Source organism: Trichosurus vulpecula, chromosome 1 (assembly GCF_011100635.1).
Source record: "Trichosurus vulpecula isolate mTriVul1 chromosome 1, mTriVul1.pri, whole genome shotgun sequence".
NCBI classification, from domain to species: Eukaryota; Metazoa; Chordata; class Mammalia; order Diprotodontia; family Phalangeridae; genus Trichosurus; species Trichosurus vulpecula.
This window is the reverse complement of record NC_050573.1, coordinates 540048943-540070696: the sequence shown is the minus strand read 5'-3', so window position 1 is coordinate 540070696 and position 21754 is coordinate 540048943. Positions and strand designations below refer to the sequence as shown.

The 21754-nt window shown below is 41.3% G+C and overlaps 1 protein-coding gene across 2 annotated transcripts; it reads right to left on the bottom strand.

Annotated features, from left to right (window-relative positions):
* Positions 1 to 573: 573 nt before the first annotated feature.
* Positions 574 to 14800, bottom strand: LOC118852133 (parvalbumin beta-like). 2 transcript variants are annotated; one of them, XM_036761898.1, is made up of 5 exons: positions 9344 to 9932; positions 8576 to 8643; positions 6618 to 6750; positions 5676 to 5785; positions 574 to 870 (listed from the first exon to the last, which is right to left on the bottom strand). In XM_036761898.1, exons 2-5 carry the CDS (start codon positions 8634 to 8636, stop codon positions 845 to 847), a joined length of 330 nt encoding a protein of 109 aa, XP_036617793.1. In that variant the 5' UTR covers positions 8637 to 8643; positions 9344 to 9932; the 3' UTR covers positions 574 to 844. The 2 variants fall into 2 exon arrangements, with proteins under 2 accessions (XP_036617793.1, XP_036617720.1); XM_036761825.1 differs by lacking the exon at positions 9344 to 9932 and adding an exon at positions 14763 to 14800 and having other exon boundaries at positions 845 to 870.
* Positions 14801 to 21754: the final 6954 nt, after the last annotated feature.

Here is a 21754-nt window from a genome sequence, read left to right as displayed (position 1 = left end):
TACTTACTAGCTGTGTGACCTTGGGCAAGTCACTCAACCCAGATTAAAAAAAAAAACCAACAACTCACATTGATTTGAGTTTCGATTGAGTAGATCTAAGCCAGAATCAGGCCTTAAAAGCTGGAAGAAGCTGGAGCACTATATGCACACAGTAACCTTGAATGAGCTACCCTAATCTTGACAATTGACCAGCAAAAATGATAGTTTGACTTCTACAAAGTTTTCTTTCATGTTGGAAAACTATTACATCGAAAAAATGGATATTGAATTATGTCAGAACAAAAGCCTTTGTTGATTTTTAAATGTTTAAAGTAAACTACTTCATACTTTGTAGGATTTCCTTTCAAATAAATGGGGGTGGGATGGAAGGAGGCCCATGACATTTTTAGTTTTCTTCTTATCTCTGCATCATGCGACTCAAGGAGAACCGAAATTTTCCATTATCAATCAAGAAAAAAGAAAAAAGCTTTTGAGGTTAAAGACACCAATGGAATGACCTTAAAAGACCGGAGGCTGCAAGGGATAGAATAGAAACAAGGGAGAGTTTCTTTCACAGATTTTTTTTTATTGTTTGCTTTACCCTTATTCCAGCTACAGCTTCAACAGTGTGACTGGTCATAGTCACGCTGCTGGCTGTGTCCCTATTAAGACACAACACTGCATGACCCAAACACCTGTACATTACAAGATATTGAAAACAACTGCATTTGTGAAATTAACAACATATGGCCATTTTACAAATGGCATATGACAAATACAAAAATGTACCAAGATGTGCCAAGGAGGTGCTTCCTGGAGGAAAATCTGAAGTCAGTCCATATGTTGCCTTTTGGTCTAATGCCATTTACGACTTTGTCAAACTTTGGAATTCTGTTAAAAGAAGAAGAAAACGAGTAATACAACGATGTTCAGAGTGGCTGCTAGAATCCCTCAGAAGGTAACAAACATACGAGAGGAACCCAGAATCTTTGACAGGAAAAAGAAAATAAAACAGAAATACTTCAGTGAAGAATCTTCATAGAACTATAGATTCAGAGCTAGCAGGAACCTTTGAGGTCATGGAATCCATGGAATCTCATTCATTTTACAGGTTAACGTTAGTTAACAGCTGTTAACTAATACAATAAAATTATGGGATTTAAATAGCAGTTTGAAGATAATATAATAATAGCCAGCATTTATATAATGCTTTATTCTCATTTTTTCCCTCACAACACCCCCAGGAGGAGGTAAGTGCTATTAGTATCAACCCCATTTTACAGAGGAGGAAACTGAGGCAGGCAAAAATTAAGAGACTTACCAAAAGTCAAGCAACTAGTAAGTGTCTGAAGTTGGATTTGAATTTAGGTCTTCCTGACTCCAGATCCACTGCTCGATCCATTGAACCACTTACATAGCTGCCTCAAGAGAAATCTTTCACTGCATTCAATGGAGAATTTTCTTATATAGATTATATAATCAGGTCCTTAGGGTTCTCAGTTGAAATATAAATAAAGGGGGTATCTTTTCTTTCTCCAGAACTACTTTATACTCAAGGTATTTAGCAAGATGACTAACAGTTGGTCAGCTATTCTCTCTATGTATGCCCACTTTTAAGAAATTCCCAAGCAAAGCTGAATAGTTTTTAAATTTCCCCAAGTGGCTTAGAAAGTTAAGACTTTCAAAACGTGGCAAGAGGCACCTTGTAAACTGTATTGCCTACAGTAACCAAGCGCTTTAGAAAAAGTATGTGTAGGATCCCAGATTTGAAGCTGAAGTCAGTGGCCTTTGCAAATGGCATTTTGAAGTGGGGGGAGCCCTCTGCGTCTGCCATCACAGCAATTTGCATTGGCACAGGGAACCGGACTTTACAGGGTAGAATCAGAATTGTAGAATGGTAGAACTAGAAGGAAACCCCCAAGATCACCTTGTCCAACCATCTCACTTTATAGAGGAGAGTAAGGCACAGAGACTTGCCTAGGATAGAACAGTCAGTTAGTTATGACATGGAGTCTACAAGTCCACTTCTCCTGACTTGCCACAGGCCGGGACTTATTCCACATACCAATACGACAAAGTTGAAGCCAGCTGAGTTTTATATAATTCAACACCCTATTTAGAGCTAATATATTTGAGACACTGGAGTTGCTTCTAAAGCACACTCCCCATAGCAGCATAACCCTCTCCCCTCAAAGTCTGGCTAAGATTAGCATATGTGTTGGACTGCGTTGACACCTGTCCCAGTTTAGCTGGGACAAACACAGTTTTTAGCTGCATCACCCCCAGCACATTCTGTTGGGTGCCCTACTTTCTTCCTAGTAAAGGTTGGGGAGAAATTTCCCAGCCTGGCCACTTCTTGCCTCTTCTTTCTTATAATGCCTTCCCAGTTTATGATTTATACACCATCCCCTGGAAAGGGAATAGATGTGGAGTGGGGAAGGGCAGACAGGGGTGATAAGACTACTACTAATTCAACCTGTACTAACGAAGGTTATGATGTAGTGAGAAGAACATTGAACTGGGAGCCATCGGACTTTGTACTCCAGTCTGAGCTATGCTTAGATTCTTTTTTTTTCTCATTTTTGGTAACATTTTAAATTCTGAACTGTCTCTAGATTCTTAATCTAGGCAAATCATCTATCTTCTAAGTGCCTCAGTTTCTCTAGCGACCCTAGGAGGGTATTAGAATAAAATAGGGAATCTTTTTGAAAAAATATTTTTTAATATCCCTCCCTTCCTTAGGGGAGACCATGGATGTGGAACAGCATATATGTGAGATCTTTTTTAATGTAACAATTAGTTTTGTTGAATTTTTTTCTCTTTTTCCTCTTTATCTTTGAAAAAAGCTTTTTATAAGGAATGGCTTTCTAGGAATGGGAAACGGGGAGAGATGGGGGAGGTCTAAATGATGTAAAAACAAAAGATATCAATAAAAATCTATTAAAAGAAAAAAAAAACCATTGAGCTACAAACCAGATAACTTGAACTCTAGTCTGAGGCATGCCGTTATGAGACTCTAGGCCCCTCTGGGCCTCCAACTACCCCAGGAAAATATGAAAATAAAATGTGAACATCCTTTTTAAACATGCCGTAACCACCCTCTCTTCTTTGCTGGGGTGGGGGGAGCATGAGTATGGAATGCTGCATGGACTGTCCGACATTGTTATGTGTTGGTTGGTTTTGCCAAACTGCTTTCTCTTTCTTTTTTTAATATTTGCTACAAGGGGCAACTTGTTGAATAGAAGAGGGGGAGAGACATATTCAGACATGAAGGTAATGTAAAGACAGAAGGTAAAATTAAGTTTAAAAAGTAAAGGTGTTTTTTAATTTAAGGCATCATCATAAATTTAGCATTGTTACCAGGAAAGTATTATCATTATCAATAGGAAAACAGACCTATAGTCCGTGGGCAGGTATATATTATTGTTGCTGATTTTCAGTCATGTCCTACTCTTCGTGACCCCATTGATTGTCCGTGGGGTTTTCTTGGCAAAGATACTGGAGGGGTTTGCCATTTCCTTCTCTTGTGTGTCTCCATTTGGCAGATGGGGAACTGAGGCAAACCGGTTAAGTAACTTGCCTGGAGTCGCATAGCTGTATCTGATTTGAACTCAGATCTTGACTCCAGGCCTGGTGCTCTATCCACTGCACCACATAGTCGTCCCATAAATTAATAAGGATACATATTAATATAGCATTTACTATGCTGTAATGATTCAATTAAAATACTCATGCTGAAGAGAAGTAAACAGCTCAAGGATTCCCTTGAACTTCATCCATTAGACTTAAAGAATATTATGCTTTACTAAACTAAACCATTGTAGCACAGATCTCTAACTTTCTGAACAGTCTTTCAATCCATTCTCATCTTTTCCAACTCCTATTTTTTTCTCTACCTCTCAGAAAGTGTGATAGCCCAGAATCTCTGATCTTGCCTCTCTGATCTTTTAACCAAGATTCAAGGGCAGGTGGCAGACAAGCAGGCAGGAAGGAAGAAGGGAAGGAGGGAGGGAAGAAGGGATGACAGGAGGAGGGAAGGAAGGATAGAAGTTAGGAAGGAAAGGAGGGAGGAAGTTACGAGGAGGGAAGGGAGGAAGTAAGAAGAGAGGAAGAAAGGAATGTAGGGAACAGGAAGGGAGGGAGGAAGGAAGAAAAGAGGTAGGGGAAGGAGGGAGAGGAAGGAGGGAAGGAAGGTGGGAAGGAAAGAGGGAAGAAAGGAGGGAGGGAGGAATGAAGGGAGGAAGAAAGGAATGTCAGAAAAAGGAAGAGAGAGGGAGGAAAAAGGAAAGGAGGGAAGGAAGGTGGGAAGGAAAAGACTAGGAAGGAAGGAAAAAAGGAGGAAAGGAAAGAGGAAAGGGAGGTGGGAAGGAAAGATGGAAGGAAGAAGAAGAAAGGGAAGAAGGAAGGACTGAAGGAAGGAAAGAAAGAAGAAGGGGAGGGAAGGAAGAAAGGGAGGAGGAGGCAGAGAGGGAAGGCAGGAAAGAGGAAGGGAAGGAAGGAAGAAGGGAAGGAGGGGAAAAGGGAGAAAGAGAGAAAAGAAGAAAGGAAATAAGCGTTTAGTGAACACCTAGTATTTGTGCTTAAATGCGCACTGGGCTCGTTTTCTTTCCTCACAGAGGTCCTGGAAGTTAAACGCTATTATTATCATCATTTTATAGTTGAGGAAATTGAAAAAGACAGAGGTTAAATGACTGACCCAGATTCACAAAGGTCGTAGTGCCTGAGGATGGATTTGAACTCAGGTCCATGACCTTAATTTTACAGATTAGGAATCTGAGGACCGGAGAACCTGTGCCAGTGTGTCACAGTTGGTTAGTGACAAGATATGACCTGTAGATATTATGACTCTTGGTCCACTGCATTAGGACTTAATCTATACACGTTATCATTGGTGCCTAGGATTGCTTGATGGTCACCAGGACCACAGTTAGACTGGTCTGGATGGAAGTTCTCGCATTCTTAGCTTCCGTATGAAGATGTTAATAGTCTGGGCTATAGAAGAGGGATGGGAGAGAAAAAGAAGGAAGCAAGCCTTGGTAGATAAGTGCTTCACCGATCTACCTCCTTGTTACCATCTGCAAAATGGTTGTTGGCTTTTCCCTTCCCTACTTGCCATTCATACTTCCCAAAGAAATGGCAAACCACTCCAGTATCTTTGCTAAGAAAGCTCCAAATGGGGTCATTAAGAGGCAGACATGACTGAAAATGTCTGAACAACAAAGTATACAATGCTTTAAGGTTTCTAAAGCACTTTCCAAATATTATCACATTTTAACCTCACAACAATCCCAAGAGGTAGGTGGCTATCTTTATTTCCATTCTGCAGGTGACAAAGCTGAGGCAGGCAGAGGTTAAGTGACTTGCCCAGGGTCACCAATAGTGAGTGTCAGAGGTTGATTTTGAACTCCAGGTGTACTGCTGTATCTTCTCTACCACCTAGCTGCAGCAATAAAGTTGTTTTTATTTTTTTATTAAGATTTTAAAAATACAAACCATAGCACTGATACTATGCATTTTATGTATATCACTGTGAACTTGGTAAATATGGAAAAGGCAGCAAAAATTATCTTGTTATCATGTTTTTAGTTGTTTTAATTGTAATCAAAGGGGGCAAGGCAATGTTTGATTCAATGTTCGAGATCATTCATGCATCCAACATGGACTAGCTTCTAGAGAACCATTTGGAAAAAACTCACCATCCACTCCAATTTTGCCGTCACCATCAGAATCTCCAGCAGTGAGAAAAATCTTGGTCTCATCAGGCGTCAGAGCTCGGGCACCAGGGGCAAAGTTCTGCAGGAAGTTCCTGAGTTGATAAGTGACCATGTTATCTTATTTATTTCTTTTTCAAGGGTCACATGTAACTTAAAAGAATACATTTAGGTTTGGTCTTCACAGGCATACAAAAGTTGTCCTCCACCTGATTTGGCTTTTATTTGACCATTTTGGTATGGCCTAACATTATTCCTTGGCAGACCATGCCAAAGCCCAAATATTAAAATAAGAGCCTTCATTTTCTGACAACATATAAACGTAAGCCTGCAACCTTCAGATCAAAATAAAACCAAACCAAAAAAATCTCTAATAAAACAAAACAAAAAACCCTAGAAGGTGGCAGCGTGTTGAGCAAATGAAAGAGATTCTGTTCCAGATTGTATCCTTCTCAGAAACACCAATCAGAGATCCTTAGCTTAGGATAATAAAATCATAGCTACAGAGACCTTAGAACAGGCAGTCTTAAGCTTTTTTGTTTCCTAAAGCTCTTGGGCAGTCTGGGGAAGCCTATGGAGCTCTTTTCAGAAGAATGTTTTTAAATGAATAAAATAAAATGCAAAAGGATTGCAAAGGAAACCAAGCATATTAAAGTATATTTATCAAAATATCTTTCAAAAACCAAGTTGACAAAGCTTGTATTAAAAATTCTTGCCTTGGGGGCCATCTAGTCCTACTTGCTCATTTTATAGATGAGGGTTCAAAGGGTTAAATGACTTGCCCATGGTCACATAGCTAGTAAATATCAAAGTCAAGATTTGAACCCACGTCATCTGGCTCCAAATCCAAATCCCACTATATAATTATATGACTTCATGTTTCACTCATATTTTTCACACTAATATAAGTAGCAAAGGCACCCTTACTGAAGCTCATCTTCTTCTATGAAGCCACTTTTGTCCTGGTCAAGGATACTGAAAACTTTCTTGATCTGGTCAGGAGTCTTGCCAGATAAGCCAACCTTGGAGAAGAAGGTCTTATAGTCAAAGCTGCCGGCAGCTGAAAGAAGCAGAGATCCTTGTGATTTTAGCTTTTTTTTTTTTTTTTAAAAATCAGCCTAAAATTAAAGGTTGCTAAGGTCAAAGATTATGATCTGTTCTACCATTTTACAGATTTAGTTGTTTTGCAATTGAGTTTTACGGACAATGAAACTGAGGCAGGCAGAGGTTAAGTGACTTAACCAGGGTCACACTACTAGTGAACGAATGAGATTTTTGTATAAGCAAGGTCAGGGTTTTCATATTATTCCTGGCATGTATTTATTAAGAGGAAACAGATTAGAATATCAGAGGCCGCCCATTTTATCTGATAGAGAACTAGAATCAGGAATACTTGGTTCCAGTCTCATCTCTGACACATACCAGCTGTGTGACCCAGGGTACATCATTTAATCTCTCAGTACCCCCAAGAAACTGTCTAAGACTCTAAATTATAGAGTAGGTGTTGATCTGCATTTTCTTCACTGGGAGTTCCCTCTATAAATAAAATGACATATCTGGTATATTTTTTAAAAAAATAGAATGTCACATTATAGGCAGCTAAAAAGATCTGTGCATGAAAACGATGAGTTCCAGCCAAGTCCTTGATTGGCATTCCTGACCGTAAGGGGCATTTTTGTCATCCAAATATAGCTGGATGGTACCAAAAAGAAGCGCTTCATTGCATTTAAGTTCAGTGCCAGTGATTGGACAGCACCAGGTACCAAGGCAACAACTTCAGTATTTTTCTCTAGAGGCCTACCAGCAGGACTGCATCTGCTATGGTTCTCAAGTAGGTCTTCCCAGATAAGCTCAGTGGGCAGGGCACTCACTTAGCATTCAAAGTATAGCAGGGTTTATAAGAATATTCTCTGTTCTCTGAGAGTCAATGAGTTATAGTAGAAAGTACACTGGAATGGGTTGGTCCTTAGAGCCAGGATAAAAACATTTAGTTCTCCTGTCATTGACATATTGTTACCCTGGTCACGTAACCTGTATTTCATTACCTTAGAGTTGGAAGCGACCTTAGAGATTGTTTAACCCAATTTTCTTATGTTACAAAGGTGAAAACCAAAGCCTAGAGAATTTTAATTCAATTCAATCCAATCCAACCCAACTCAGTGAGATATTATTTCTAAAGCACTTAGTGAGGTGCCTGGTACATAGTAAGTGCTTAATAAATGCTTATTCTTTTCTTTTCCCAATCCAATTCAATTCAAAACAAATATTTATTAAGTGCCTACTAGTTAGTTGCAAAATACTATACTAGGCACTGGGGATACAAAGTCAAAAGCAAAAACAACAAATCTTGTGCAGCTTACCTTCTACCTAGAGGATACACAATTAAGTAAATACAAAGAATATACAAGGTCATTTCAGAGGGGAAGGAATTCTCACGCTTGGGGGACTTTTTAAAAAAGCTTTATATAAGAAGGGGTACCTAAAGTTGTGCTTTGAGGGAAGCTAAAGGTCTTCAAACGTAGAAGTGAGGACCACCCATGGAGGATTGTTTGGACAAAGGGATGGAGGTAGGAGATGGAATGTTGTGTCTGAGAAACAGCTCCCAAGCCAGTTTGATTGGAATAGAGAAGGGGAGTCATAATGGCAAATAAGACAGAGTAAGTGACATGCCCCAGGATACAAGTTAGTATCACAGCTGGGGCCAGACACCACAGATCCTGGCTTAGAGTCTAGGAGCTCTTTCCGATGCTGTGCCTCAGTTTCCTTATCTCTAAAATGAGGGGTTGGCCTAGATGGTCTCTCAGATCCCTTCCAATTCTTCCAATACTATGAGGTTTTAAAAGGAAAAAGATGCTCAAGGCTCAGGAACAGATGGGGCTCCTCACCTTTGCAGCTGGACAGAGCTGCTTCGATGTCCTTAGGGGAGAGGATATCTGTCATGCTCATCTTGAGGCTGGAAAGTAATCATTGAGAGTGAGTTACTTTGCCCTTGAAATTGTGTTCTGGCTTTATTTTGTAGAGGCTCTAACAGAAAGTCCTTGGCTGGGAACATTTCAAACTATTACTGCCCAAAGGGGTCAAAAGGAGACATTAGTTGCCTGAGACCTAGGCAGTGGATGAGGAATCTTGCATTTTCCTTACCTGTGACTAAAGGATATTGAAGAATGAAGCACTCAAAGTCCAGGTAATATATTTTGGGGTAACAATCCTGTCCATCAGCGATACCACTGAAAAATCTACATTAAAAGTATCTTCCAATGGGAATGGCATTTAATTGAGGAAAGTGAGTATTTATAACGAAATCAAACAGGCTTTACCTACCACACTGTGCTTGTTGTCTTCATGATGAGTAAATGATGGGCTACAGCAGGGGTTCTTAACCTTTTTGGTTTCATAGAGCCCTTCCATAGAGCCTGGTGAAGCCCATGAAACCCATCTCAGAATAATATTTTTTAAATAATTGAAGCAAATGCTAAATTTCAGTTAGAAGTTAGCAAAAATAAAAACATATTCTCCCATTCAAGTTCCCTAAGTCCCCCTGAAATAAGGGGTCCTTGTGCCCCAAGTAAAAACCCTGTTCTATAGTATTCTAAGAAGATGGAAAAAGCCCCCAATATTAAAGAAAAACATCATTCATGGCTTGTCATACTTACTTTCCTTGGCTATCCTTTTAAATGGATGCAAACACACTCTGCCCCCGATGAGGAAGCTTTGCCTGGGAATGGGGGAAAGTATTCAAGGGAAACCCTTGTCCCTTTCCTCAGTTCCCAAGGTGGGATGAGCCAAATCCAGTCCTTGGTTTAGAAAGTCGCCAAATCTCAAAGCCAATCTGGTCTTCCTGAGAACCCAGAAAAAATTTGACCAGTGGAAAGTTTCAAGCACTTCCAAAATACTCCACGTTTAGGTGGCAAAGAGAAACTCTTTTGCCTGCCCTAAGTTAACAAGCTCAAGCATCGGGACCCACCGACAAGAACCTGATCCAAAAGCCACTCACTTGGAAACAGCTACAGCCTTAATCTCCTACAGCCTCAAAAAACTTCCTATTGAACCAACACATTCCCTATTTCCCGCCTCCAGTTAGGGTTCTCCCCACCCCCTTCTTTTGTCCTCTCATGGGCTAGTGAATCCAGAGGAGATGTGGCAGACTAGCCACAGCCTATGCTGTCCTGAGTCAATGCACACGGAGGTTGGGAGTTTGCTTGGGTGGTCCTGACACCTTTCCACCCAAACTCTTAGTGAGCTGGGAGTTAAGCTGCAACTCAACCATTTGCTTTTATTAGTTAGTCCCTGATGCCTTAGAGAGGTCACCCAGCAACCGCTGCTTTTAATCCTCTGCCTCTTTGTGCTGTGCTTAATATGGGAGATTATTTCCTTCAATGTTTGGGGTTTATGCAAGTTTGTTTGGCGTTAGGTTCCTTTTTCCAAACCTGCAGAAGAATTTGTTCTACTTACCTTTAGGATGTTCTTGACTCTATAAAGAGGTGTTACTGGGAAGCAGAGAACTTTCCTTGCTGCTCCTCGAGACCTGATCCCTACTTATATACACATTAAGTTGTAGACCATATACAGATTTTTGGTCTGGGTATCGGGGATGGAGTTGGCCGGTGTCAGATGAACTTGCCTAACTAATCATCTCGCACTATTTTTATCTCTAGAGAATACATATGATATTTGCAAATGAAACAAGATGAGTGGTCACAACTATGAAAAGGGTTTCACCAGATTGAATTTCTTATGATTTAAGCAGAAAGTTTTCACTTCTCCATAGGCTCAGGGCCAAGAAGAAAGACAAGTCTATTGGGCTAGACCCCAGGACTAGAGAATCAGCTGAACCAAACCAGTCTTGCAATAAGAGAGACTTGATAAATTTTTTAGTTGTGATAACTTGTTATTACCCTGAGTAGATGGTATACAGGGAGGAAAAAAGTCAGGGAAGAAACTTGGCCTGCAATGTCCAGCTCATAATTTAGTTGGAGGAAATGAATAGAGACAATCTGAATTCTGTTGGTTGAAAAGAAAAACAGGAGACAGCTTAGATTCTTCTCTTTAAAAGGGGATTTGGGGTTAAGTGACTTGAGCAAGGTCACACAGCTAGTATGTGTGTCAAGTGTCTGAGTTCATATTTGAACTCAGGTCTTCCTGACTTTAGGGCTGGTGCTCTGCTCACTGCGCCACCTAGCTGCTCCATCTTCTCTTCTTTCTTATTCTCTCTTCATGCCAGTTTAGTGAACATTTGACTTAAATGTGTAAAGAGCTAGATTTAGAGGCAGAGGACCTGAGTTTGAATCCCAACTCTGCCACTGAGTATCTATGTAGTCACTTAACTCAGGGTTTTAAATTCCTCATCTGTAAAATAAGGGAGTACAGTGGATAGTGTGTGAGCCCTGGAGTTGGGAGAACCCAAGTACAAATTCAGCTTTAGACACTTACTAGCTGTGTGACACTGGACAAGTCACTTAACACTGATCGCCTTAGTTTGCTTATCTGTAAAATGAGCTGGAGAAGGAAATGGTAAACCATTGCATCTCTGCCAAGGAAACCCCCAAATGGGGTCACAAGAGTTGGATACTATTGAAAACGACTGAACAGCAGCAAAATAAGGGAGGGTAGGATCATATGGCTTTTCAAGTCCCTTCTAGCTGCAGATCTCTGACCCTATGACTGCCCCATTTTCCAGCACCCAAACTCTAAGAAGGAAGGGGGTGAGAGATGCCATGAGCTCCTTCCTACCAAAGTGAAACCTTGATCTCGAAGTATGAAGGGGCTCTTCTGACCAGTTTCCCATTTATTTTCAATGCTATTCGTTTACACAAGCATTTCAAGTGCTTACCAATTTTGTTTCCCAGATACCCTTCCTCTACCAGTCACCCCAGGAGAGCAATCAGGATTTTTAACATCTCAGTCAGTCAATAAACATTTATTAAACGTTATGTACTGGGGGCAGCTAAGTGGGCACAGTGGATAAAGCTCCAGCCCTAGAGTCAGAAAGACCTGAGTTCAAATCCAGCCTCAGACACTTACTAGTTATGTGACCCTAGGCAAGTCACTTAACCCTGGTTGCCTTAGTTTCCTCATCCTTAAAACAAGCTGGAGAATGAAATGGCAAAGTATCTTTGCCAAGAAAATCCTAAATGGAGTCACAAAGAGTCAGACACCACTGAAAACAACTAAACAGCAACAGCAACTGTGTGCCATACACTGTGCTAAGCTCCAGGGATATAAAGAAAGGCAAAAGGCAGTTCCTGCTCTTAAGGACCTCACAATCTAATGGGGAGACAACATGCAGACAACTTTGTACCAGCAAGCTGTATACAGGATAAACTGGAGAGAGTCGACAGATGGAAGGCTCTAGATTAAGGAGAACTGGGAAAGGTGTGATGCTTGAGAAAACCAGTTATTGCTGACAGAAGACCCCTGCCCCACAGCCCCTGATAAAACCCCCAGTTTAAGAAGGACTCAGTTTAAGACTCAGACCTTTTGGCATTTAGCAAATGTCCCTGGGGCTCTGTGACTCCCCAAAGGAATGTCAATAGATAAGATTATCCCACCAAACGATAACCTGTCAGAGGCTTTGATCTGTCAGGGTCTTTGATCCTGTTCCCCCGGACCACCTTGTGACATGGCCCATAAATTTCAAGAGATAATTAACCACTGCACCTTGTTTTTTCTGTATAAATATGTCTCCTTCATCTCTATTCGGGGCCATTCTGATTTGGGCTGTTTATGCCCCGGATGGACGCTGGCCAATAAATTCTCCATCTAAAACTTATACTCTGTGACGTGTCTTGCTCGTTCTCGGTACAACAAAGGTTTCCTGTAGAAAGTGAGATGTTAGCTGAACTTGAAGGAAGTCAGAAGGTAGAGATGAGTAGAGAGAGAATTCCCATCATGGAGGATAGCCCGGGAAAATGCCTGGAGGGTGGAGAGGGGGAGTTGAGGAACAACAGAGAAGTCAGAGTCACGGGATTGCCGAGTAAATAGGGGGAGTATAAGGCATAAGAAGAATGGAAAGGGTAGGGGAACAAGTTATGAAGCGTTCTGAAAACCAGAGGATTTTATTTTGATCCTGGAACTGAGAGTGAGCCACTGGAGTTTACTGAATGCAGAAGGGGAGCAAGGTAGGTGGAGAGAGTGTGTGGAGCATGATCAGACCTGAACTACAACAGTTGAATGGAGGATAGACTGGAGCGGGGAGAGGCTCATGGTAGAGACAACAAACAGAAGATTATTGCAGTTGTCCAAGGATGAGGTGACAAGGGCCTACACCAAGATAACAGCAGTGTCAGAGGAGAGGAGGGGGTGTATGCAAGAGATCTGATAAAGGTAAAGGCCTTGGCAACAGATTGATTATGAGGAGTGGGAGGAAGTAAGGAGACAAAGATGACACTTAGGTTGCAAGGCTGGATGCCTGGGAGAATGGTGGTACCTTCCACAGTAATAGGAAAGTTAGAAAGAGGGGAGAATTGAGGGAAGAATAACGAATTCAGTTTTAGACATGTTGAGTTTAAAATGTCTCTGGGACATCCAATTCGAGATGTCCAATAGGCAGTTAGAGGTGCAGATCTGAAGGTTAGCAGGGAGGTTTGTGCTGAATCCTCAGCATAGAGATGATATTTGATTCCATAGGAACTGATGAGATCACCAAGAAAAGAAGGCCCAAGACAGAGCCCTGTGCTATACCCAGAGTTTGAACAAGACATGGATGCTCACTGCACGGATGCAGCAAAGAATCTGTGAAAGAGCTGTCAGGTAGGTAAGGGGAGAACCAGGAGAGGGTAGTATCATAAAAACCTAGAGAGAAGAGCGTGATCAATGGCGTCAAAGGTTACAGAGAGGTCAAGAAGGATGAGGAATGACAAAAGATGAGAAAAAATGAGGGGAAAATGGATGTGGCAATTAAGAGACCGTTAGTAATTTTGGAGAGTGGTTTGGTTGAATAATGAAGTTGGAGCCAGGGTGAAGAAAGTGAGAGGAGAAAAGTGGAGGTACCTATTGTAATGGCTTTCTCAAGTTTAGCTGCAAAAGGCAGAATAGATTTGGGACAAAAGTTAGCAGAGATGGATGGATCAAGTGACGGTTTTTTGAGGATGAGGGCGACATGAGTGTATTTGTAGGCAGTGGGGAAACAGCCAGTAGACGTTGAGAGATTGAAAATTGTTAGAGAGGCCTTAGAGGGCAGTCGGCAGAAATAGGAAAGCTAAGCCCAGGTGCCTGAATTCCAGTGTGCAATCAGACAATCAAAACATGGAACTGTGTGTATTTCAATTAAATTAAACACTTTCGAATAAATTAAACACTTATGTAGCACCTGGGCCACTAGAAAACTACCCTAGGTTTGAGCTTCCAGCTCAGAGCCATAGCCTGTGAGCTCTCTCCCTCATCCTGATGAGTTTATTTTTAACAGCCAACACATTAGTTCAATGCAAAAGGCATTTAATTTTTACCCTTCTCTCAAAGACCATTTGTATGAAACTGTCCTCAGTTGATTATGCAGTGCTCCATACCTGCAACAGGGGCAGAGTTGGTGAGAGTTTGGGGTAAGAAAGATCTTTCTGTCTTCCAGCTTTGAAAGGGAAAACACTTGGTTCTTGACTCTCTTCAGGTCTCTGAGGAGAGAAGCTGACATGATGGAGGCACTTTAGCTTCTTCTCAGGGTCTTTCTCTCCCTTCTGGGATCTGAAGAGAGTTTGAAACCTTGTTTTCTCTCTCAAAGCTGGAAGCCAAAAGACCAGGATCTCTTTTATCACAAGCTCTCACCTACTCTTGTCCCCCATGGAGCTGCAGAGCATTTAATAATCAATCTAGCAACTAGGAGAGTCTTACACAAATAAGCTTTGAAGCTAGGGTTATCAAACAGATCCAGAATTCTGGGCTCTTGACCAAAGTATACAGCCCACCATATGCCTGAGCCACTGCCAGTGCTCACCCGTGGAACTGAAGGTCTTAAACCACCTAACTTGTGATCCGTGAGGGTTTAGGTTCCTTCTCAGAACCTCAATCATGTCAGCTTCTTCCCAGAGCCTTGAAGGGGTAGGTATTCCACCATATGCCTGAGCCACTGCCAATGCTCACCTGTGGGACTGAAGGTCTGGGGAACTGCATTCTTGCATATCTCTGAGTAATAAACCACCTAACTTGTGATCCGTGAGGATTTAGGTTCCTTCTCAGAGCCTCAATCACATCAACTTCTTCCCAGAGACTTGAAAGAGTAGGTATTCCACCGTATGCCTGAGCCACTGCCCATGCTTGCCTGTGGGACTAAGGGGCTGGAGCACCACACGCTTGCACGTCTGAGTGATAAATTACTGGACTTGGGATTCCTGAGTGCTTGTGTTCCTTCATGGTCCCTCAGCCACGATCCCACAGTTGACTTGCTGACTCTCTTATAAGTTAGCCCCACCTCTGGGTGACAGTAGCTTTGAAGTCAGAGGATCTAACTCATACCCTGCCTTTGTTGCTCATTACCTATAGGATCTTGGGTGAGTAACTTAACCTCTCTGACCTCAGTTTCTTCATTTGTAAAACAGAGAGATTGGACTAGATGATATCTAAGGTCCCATCTAGCTCTGAATCTATGATGCTAAGGGCACACGTGCAGAGAATGTGATGGCAACATCAATCAACAAGCATTTATTAAGTACTTGCTATGTTCCAGGCACTGTGACTGAAAAGACCCACTGCAAGTACTCGTGTGATAAGGGCCCCTAGATAGGGGTCCATGTGGCAAGGACAACGCATACTTCTAAAGCTTCAAGCTACCGTATCCCATAGTGGAGTCATCATGCTTCTCTCTACTGCGTGTTGAGTTGGATATTTCTTCATTAGCCTTTATTCTTATTCCATATTCCTGACTTTTCATGCATACCTGGCAGCAATAAATTACTTAATTTTATTCTGTATTGCATCCAGTGCCAACATCCCTCTTCTCTCTACCTTCATTTTTTTCTCACCACCCCCTCCATCCAGCCTCTCCTTTAATAAATTATGCAAGGGCATAGATTACCAGGGAAATGAAAGAAGAGAAGTGAAATATTACCATTTACAATAGCAAAAAGTCTCTGTACATGTCTAATGCCTGTTAGCGGGGAAGGCAAAGTAGTAGAACTAGCAAAGCACTTAGGGCTTGTGGGTACTGTCACACCTTTTTGTAGAGGACAGCTGTCATATCCATGTGTGTAAAGAAATTCTGGTTATGTTAACCCATTCATCAGCTAACTAGTATACATCTTGTGCTCAGGGCACTCAGGAAAGACATAGGGGTTGGCGGTTTTGCTTTCGTTCCATCCATGAGCTCCACCTAGATGGAGACTTTAAGGCCCTGGGCCAGGACAATGGTGTGGACTTGGTCACTCTTCTTGTACAAGGGGGCCACCTCCTGTAGCCAAATTCTTTGATGACCGGTCCACCCTCAATCAGATGCTCAACTTACTCTCCCAACACAGAGAGTCAGAATTCCCAGACACTCTTCCTCTACCAGTCACCCCAGGAGGGCAGTCAGGATTGTTAACATCTCAGTCAGTCAATAAACATTTATTAAACACCGACTATGTACTGGGGGCAGCTAAGTGGGCACAGGGGATAAAGCACCAGCCCTAGAGTCAGGAAGACCTGAGTTCAAATCCAGCCTCAGATACTTACTAGCTATGTGACCCTGGGCAAAACTGGAAAATTCAAAATTCATCCATAGGTAGTCTGAGGTGTTCTGGTCATTGAAAGAGGACAGCAGCACAGCCACCATTGTTTGCTTCTCTGCCTCCCCTATCAAGTCCATAGAAAGTTTCAATTGTGAACTCAGTGAAGTCTTGGGACACCAGGTCATCTTTGCTCTTGGCAGAGAAGACTTCATACCTCTTCAGCTCTTTACTGTCCTCCATCAGGACCTTCAGGTGGGAAAGCCTCAATACTTGGTAAAAGCAATTGTGATCAGACCTGGTCTTCTGGATGAATGAGTATTTTTTTAATAGGTCTTTCATTTATAGTTTGCAGCCATCTTCGGATTGCCCACTCATTATACAGGACAGACAGCTCCAAGAGCTCTAAGACCAGTGAATTCTGAACAGGGATTTCTGGCTGAATTCAGGCCTGCTGAGTCATGATGACGTCATCATAGGCCAAACAGCTCTGAGTCCACTTTCCGGCGGTTCTCACTTCTTCTGCAAAGGTTCCTTCACCATTACCTTTAAATAGCCCCTGTCTACGTCACCTACTCTATGCGGCATACTGTCCTAGGCCCAGGAGGAGTTGCAACATTTAGATGATACATGTTCCCTGCTCAGATGAAGTTTATAGCGTGATCCAAATCTACGCAAATCCAAAATTATACATAATAAGTGCCAAAGTGGTACATTTCTATTCTGATCACAGACGCCATCCTGCTACAGCGAGCTCATGGAGCTTACAGATAGATCTTGGAATCAGGCTTTGCATCTAATTTGTCACTGACTGATTTTAAGCACATTATTTGAATGTAGTTGTACGTATGTATTTTTTTAAAGGTACTATGGAATAATGGAAAGAATTTAGGACATGATAATCTATATCAAATTGTTTACTGTCTCACAGAGTTGGGGGGGGGGTGGAGGGAGAGAATTTGGAAGTGAAAATTTTAAAAAACAAATGCTAATAATTGTTTTTGCATGCATTTTGGAAAAAATATTATTAAAAAAAAAGAATTTAGGACATAGAGTCGGAAGATACTCAGATTCAACTCCTGCCTCCGATAGTTACTGTCTCTGTCACCCTGGGGGAGTCACTTAACCTGTTTGCCTTAGTTTCTTCATCTGTTAAATGAGGAAGTTAAACTCAATGACCTCCAAGGTCCCTTCTAGCTCTGATGCCGATAACTTGGAGTCAAGACAGACCTAGTTTCAAATCCTGCCTCTGATACTAGGCGTATAACTTTTGGTAAATCACTCAACTGCTTTGAGCCTCATCTGTAAAAATTGGATGATGATAAAGTGGGGAATTATTATTATTTGGTGGAAGGGAGGCAATTGGGGTTAAATGACTTGCCCAGAGTCACACAACTAGTAAGTATCTGAAGCCAGATTTGAACTCAAGTCCTTCCTGACTCCAGGGCCAGTGCTCTATCCACTGCACCATCTAGCTGCCCCTCAAGTGGGAATTATTGAACAAAACATATGTTACCTACCTCAGAGGACTGCTGTTAGTGAAGTACTATGCAACCCTCAAAGAGCTATAAAAATATACTATGGGCCAGGGGTCAGCAAACTACAACTCAGGGACCAAATCCAGTCGGCTGCCAGATTTGGATGGCCCTCGACGTAAGAATGGTTTTCACATTTTAAAATACAGTAAAACAGCTATAAACTAATTTCCCCACGTTTTAGTGTACTAAGAGATGAGTAAAAGTGTTAGACATCACTTCTGAACGAAATTCTCATAAAGACACATTATTCTCAAAAATTAGAATTGCAGATATAGTTTTATTTTCTTTACTGTCCCTAATTCACTAATGTCACACACCATAATGTAGGAAATTAGGTCATGTCTATATGGTGCCAAACATCTCACTGAAAACTGGAAAATTCAAGCATCTGCTAGGATAAAAATAGCTGAGATAAATTAAAACATTTGTCTGTGTGATGCCAAACATCTAAATATCTAGATAGCTGGTTAATCTTTTTTTCTTTCAGTTTTCATCTGGTAAGCTAGTATCATGTTTAGACAACATTTTTGTGTTTGGACAAAATTTATCCCAAAGAAATTCTGATTATGTTAACCTACTTACCAACTAACTAATATTGATTGAGCTTGGGAGTAGCAGGGTAAAGTAGAAAAAAATTCTTGGTTTGGGAGTCAGATGACCTGAGTGCTGATCCTAGTTTTTAGACCTACTGTCTATGTGGTCTGAGGTGATTGAATCAGGTGACCTCTGAGATTCTTTCCAGCTCTAAAACTATGATCAAATAATCTTATGACTTAAGACTTATAATTTATTCAACTTGTCAACAAAGAATTGTTAAACACAGTATATACCATGCCACTGTGCTAGGATAAGGATACAAAGGTAGAAAATCACATGATCCCTGACCTTAAGGAGCTTACAATCCATAAGTTAGGTGTGCCCACTTAAGAAATGGATATCTACATGGGCTGTCTAAATGTAGAGAGGAGCATCTCACAGGCAACATCGATGGATATATCTAGAATCTGGTCCATCCTTTTCTAGGGAATACTGAAATTTTTACCTTGAGAAGAGTAAAAGGCTGGGTGCTCACTGCTTACCTTGCCTGTCTCAAGGAGGGTATCAGACTAGAATTATATCTGTTTGCCCCATCAAATATTACTGGCCTAGGGGTACATTTTTGGGGGGTTCAAAACAAAGCCATTTCTAGTTTCTCTTAAGGAAGAAGGTAGCCCCAAGCTTACACTTGCCAGCTTAGTCTCTTCCCACAAAATGTCAATTTTAATATCAATTATTCAATATCAATAAACACCTGGGCAGCTAGGTGGCAGATAGAGTGCTGGGCATGGGATCAGGAAAACCTAAGTGCAAATCTGGCCTTCAGACACTTACTAGATGTGTGTGTGACCCTGGGCAGGTCATTTAACAATCTATAGGAGAAGGAAATGGCGAACTACTCCAGTATCTTTGCTAAGAGAATCCCACGGACAGCATTGGTGTGCTATGGTCCACAGGGTCATGAAGAGTCAGACACAAATGCCTGAACAACAATAAAACATTTATTAAGTTCCTACTGTTTGCCAGGCACTGTACTAAGCACTGGGGATACAAAACCAAACAAAAGACAGTGCCTGCTCTCAAGGATCTTACAATCTAATTAGAGAGCAACATGCAAACAAATGTATGCAAGGCAAGCTATATGAAGGATAAATAGGAAATAATTAACAGAAGGAAGGCACCAGAATTAAGAGAGGTTGAGAATAGCTTACTGTAAATGCCAGGATTTTAGTTGAGACTTAAAGAAATCCAGGAAAGTCAGTAAGTGGAGTTGAGGAGGGAGTGCTTTCCAGGAACGGGGGACAGCCAGAGAAAATGCCCAGACCTAAGAGATAGAGTGTTTTGTTCGTGGAACAGCCAGGAGGCCAGTGTCACTAGATCAAAGTATATGTGGCGGAAAGTAAGGTGTAAGAAGAGGGGAAAGGTAGGAAGGGGCTAGGTTATGAAGGGCTTTGAATGCCAAGCAAAGCATTTTTTATTTGATCTTAGAAACTATAGGGAGCCATTGAAGTTTGTTGAATAGGGAGATGATATGGTCAGACCTATGTTTTAGGACAATCACTTTGGTGATTGAATGGAGGATAGATTGGAATGAGGAGAAACTTGAAGTAGGTAGACCCACTATTGGGCTCTTGTAATAGTCCAGGTGTGATGTGATGAGGACCTACTACATAATGGTGATAGTGTTAGAGGATAGAACAGGGCATATTTGAGAAATGTTGCCAAAAAGAAATCAACAGGCCTTGGCAACAAATTGGATATGAGGGTTGAGAGGAAGTGAGAAGTCCAGGACAACTCCTAGTTTGTGAGCTTGAGGATATTGTTGGGAGGATACTGTTGCCCTCTACAGTGATAGAGAAGGCGGTGAGGACGGGATGGGGGGATGTTATAGGGTTACAGAGGGAAAGATAATGAGTTCAGCTTTGAACATGTTGAATTTAAGATGTCTATTGGATATCCACTCCAAGATGTCTGAAAGACAATTAGAGGTTCAAGATTGGAAGCCAGTAAAGAGGTTAGGGCAGGATAGGTAAATCTGAGAATCATCAGCATAGAGATGGTAATTAAATCCATGCGATCCCCAAGTGAAGTAGTATAGAGGGAGAGGAGGCCCTAGGACAGAACCCTGAGGAAAATGCTGGTAATACAAAAAAATTGTCACAAATTACAAATAGTGAATAAATATATTTATCAATCAAAATAGCAAAACAGAAACTGGAAAAGTTCTACAAATTAGAATATACCAGTAAAGGCACAACTGACTGAGCTCTTTGCTGGGAATGCAAAGACATGTAAAAAGACTTTTGGATCTATAGACATATAGAGGAAACTGGCTCCTCAACAAATCCCTGCTTTCCAGCTTGCCTGCCTAGAGACTTTGTATGTTTTTGCTCTTCACTAGGGTGAAATCAGAGTCTCTCTCTTGGTTTAAACTGTAATTTTATCTCACTTGCTTTTCTTTTGTCCCCTCCCTTGGCAGCCCAGACCCTATCCATATTACTAGACTTCTTATACCACTCAAATAAGGTAGGAGCCACCAATGCTATTTCTTCTAGTGTGATGGAGGACCACCAGACCTTACCATTAGCTTTGACACTCTATTCCATACCATCTGCCTTCCTGTCATCTGACCTCTTCACTATTGATGTTTAAATCCCTTTGGAACCTGTCATCAGACCTCTCTTAGCACAGTTAGGACTACTAGACCTTTCCATCTGCCCACCGCGGACCTTTCTTTATGTGTTGTCTCTCCCAATTGGAGTATGAGCTCCTTGGTAGCAGGAACTCTCTCACATTTGCTTTGTGTATCCTGAGTATTTACCTTTGTCCCTGGACCATAGCAAGAGCTTAATAAATGCTTTTTCATTCATTCATCTACTCCAAGTTCATCATTTTTCAGATGAAGAAACTATTGGGCAGGAGGGTTTTTAAATGGACTTGTTCAAGACCACACAGCCAGTTGGTGGTGTGATCAGGACTTGAAACCAGCTCTCCTCCATCTCAATCCTTTGTGTACTTTGCATCCCACCAAACATAAAATAACACAATAGTGCATATAATAAGATATTAGATCTTAAGTTTAGTAAGTAATCTTTCCTCCTAAAAAATTGAAATATGTTTTATTGGGGGGCAGGAGAAGGCTGGCAAAAATCAGTAGTCAATTTATCAAACATAATTCTGTGGTTTACAATTTTGTGACATCATGACATAGTTTTTATTAATGCAGATACTGTGAACCTTATGAAAGTTTAAACTTAAATAGATAATAACTGTAAATGCCAGGATACACACAAACACTGTGGGACTTATTTGAATAATCATATGTAGGTCTAGCATTTTAGGCAAACAGAACATCTTT

What these genes read in the sequence shown, in the direction of transcription:
- LOC118852133 (XM_036761825.1), bottom strand. Translation starts at nt 14,800, where the DNA reads ATGCAAGAATGCAGTTCCCCAGACCTTCAGTCCCACAG. An exon ending in CCAGACCTTCAGTCCCACAG is followed by an intron (nt 8,644 to 14,762) that starts GTGAGCATTGGC and finishes ATTACTTTCCAG; the next exon opens with CCTCAAGATGAGCATGACAG. An exon ending in AGCTCTGTCCAGCTGCAAAG is followed by an intron (nt 6,751 to 8,575) that starts GTGAGGAGCCCC and finishes TGCTTCTTTCAG; the next exon opens with CTGCCGGCAGCTTTGACTAT.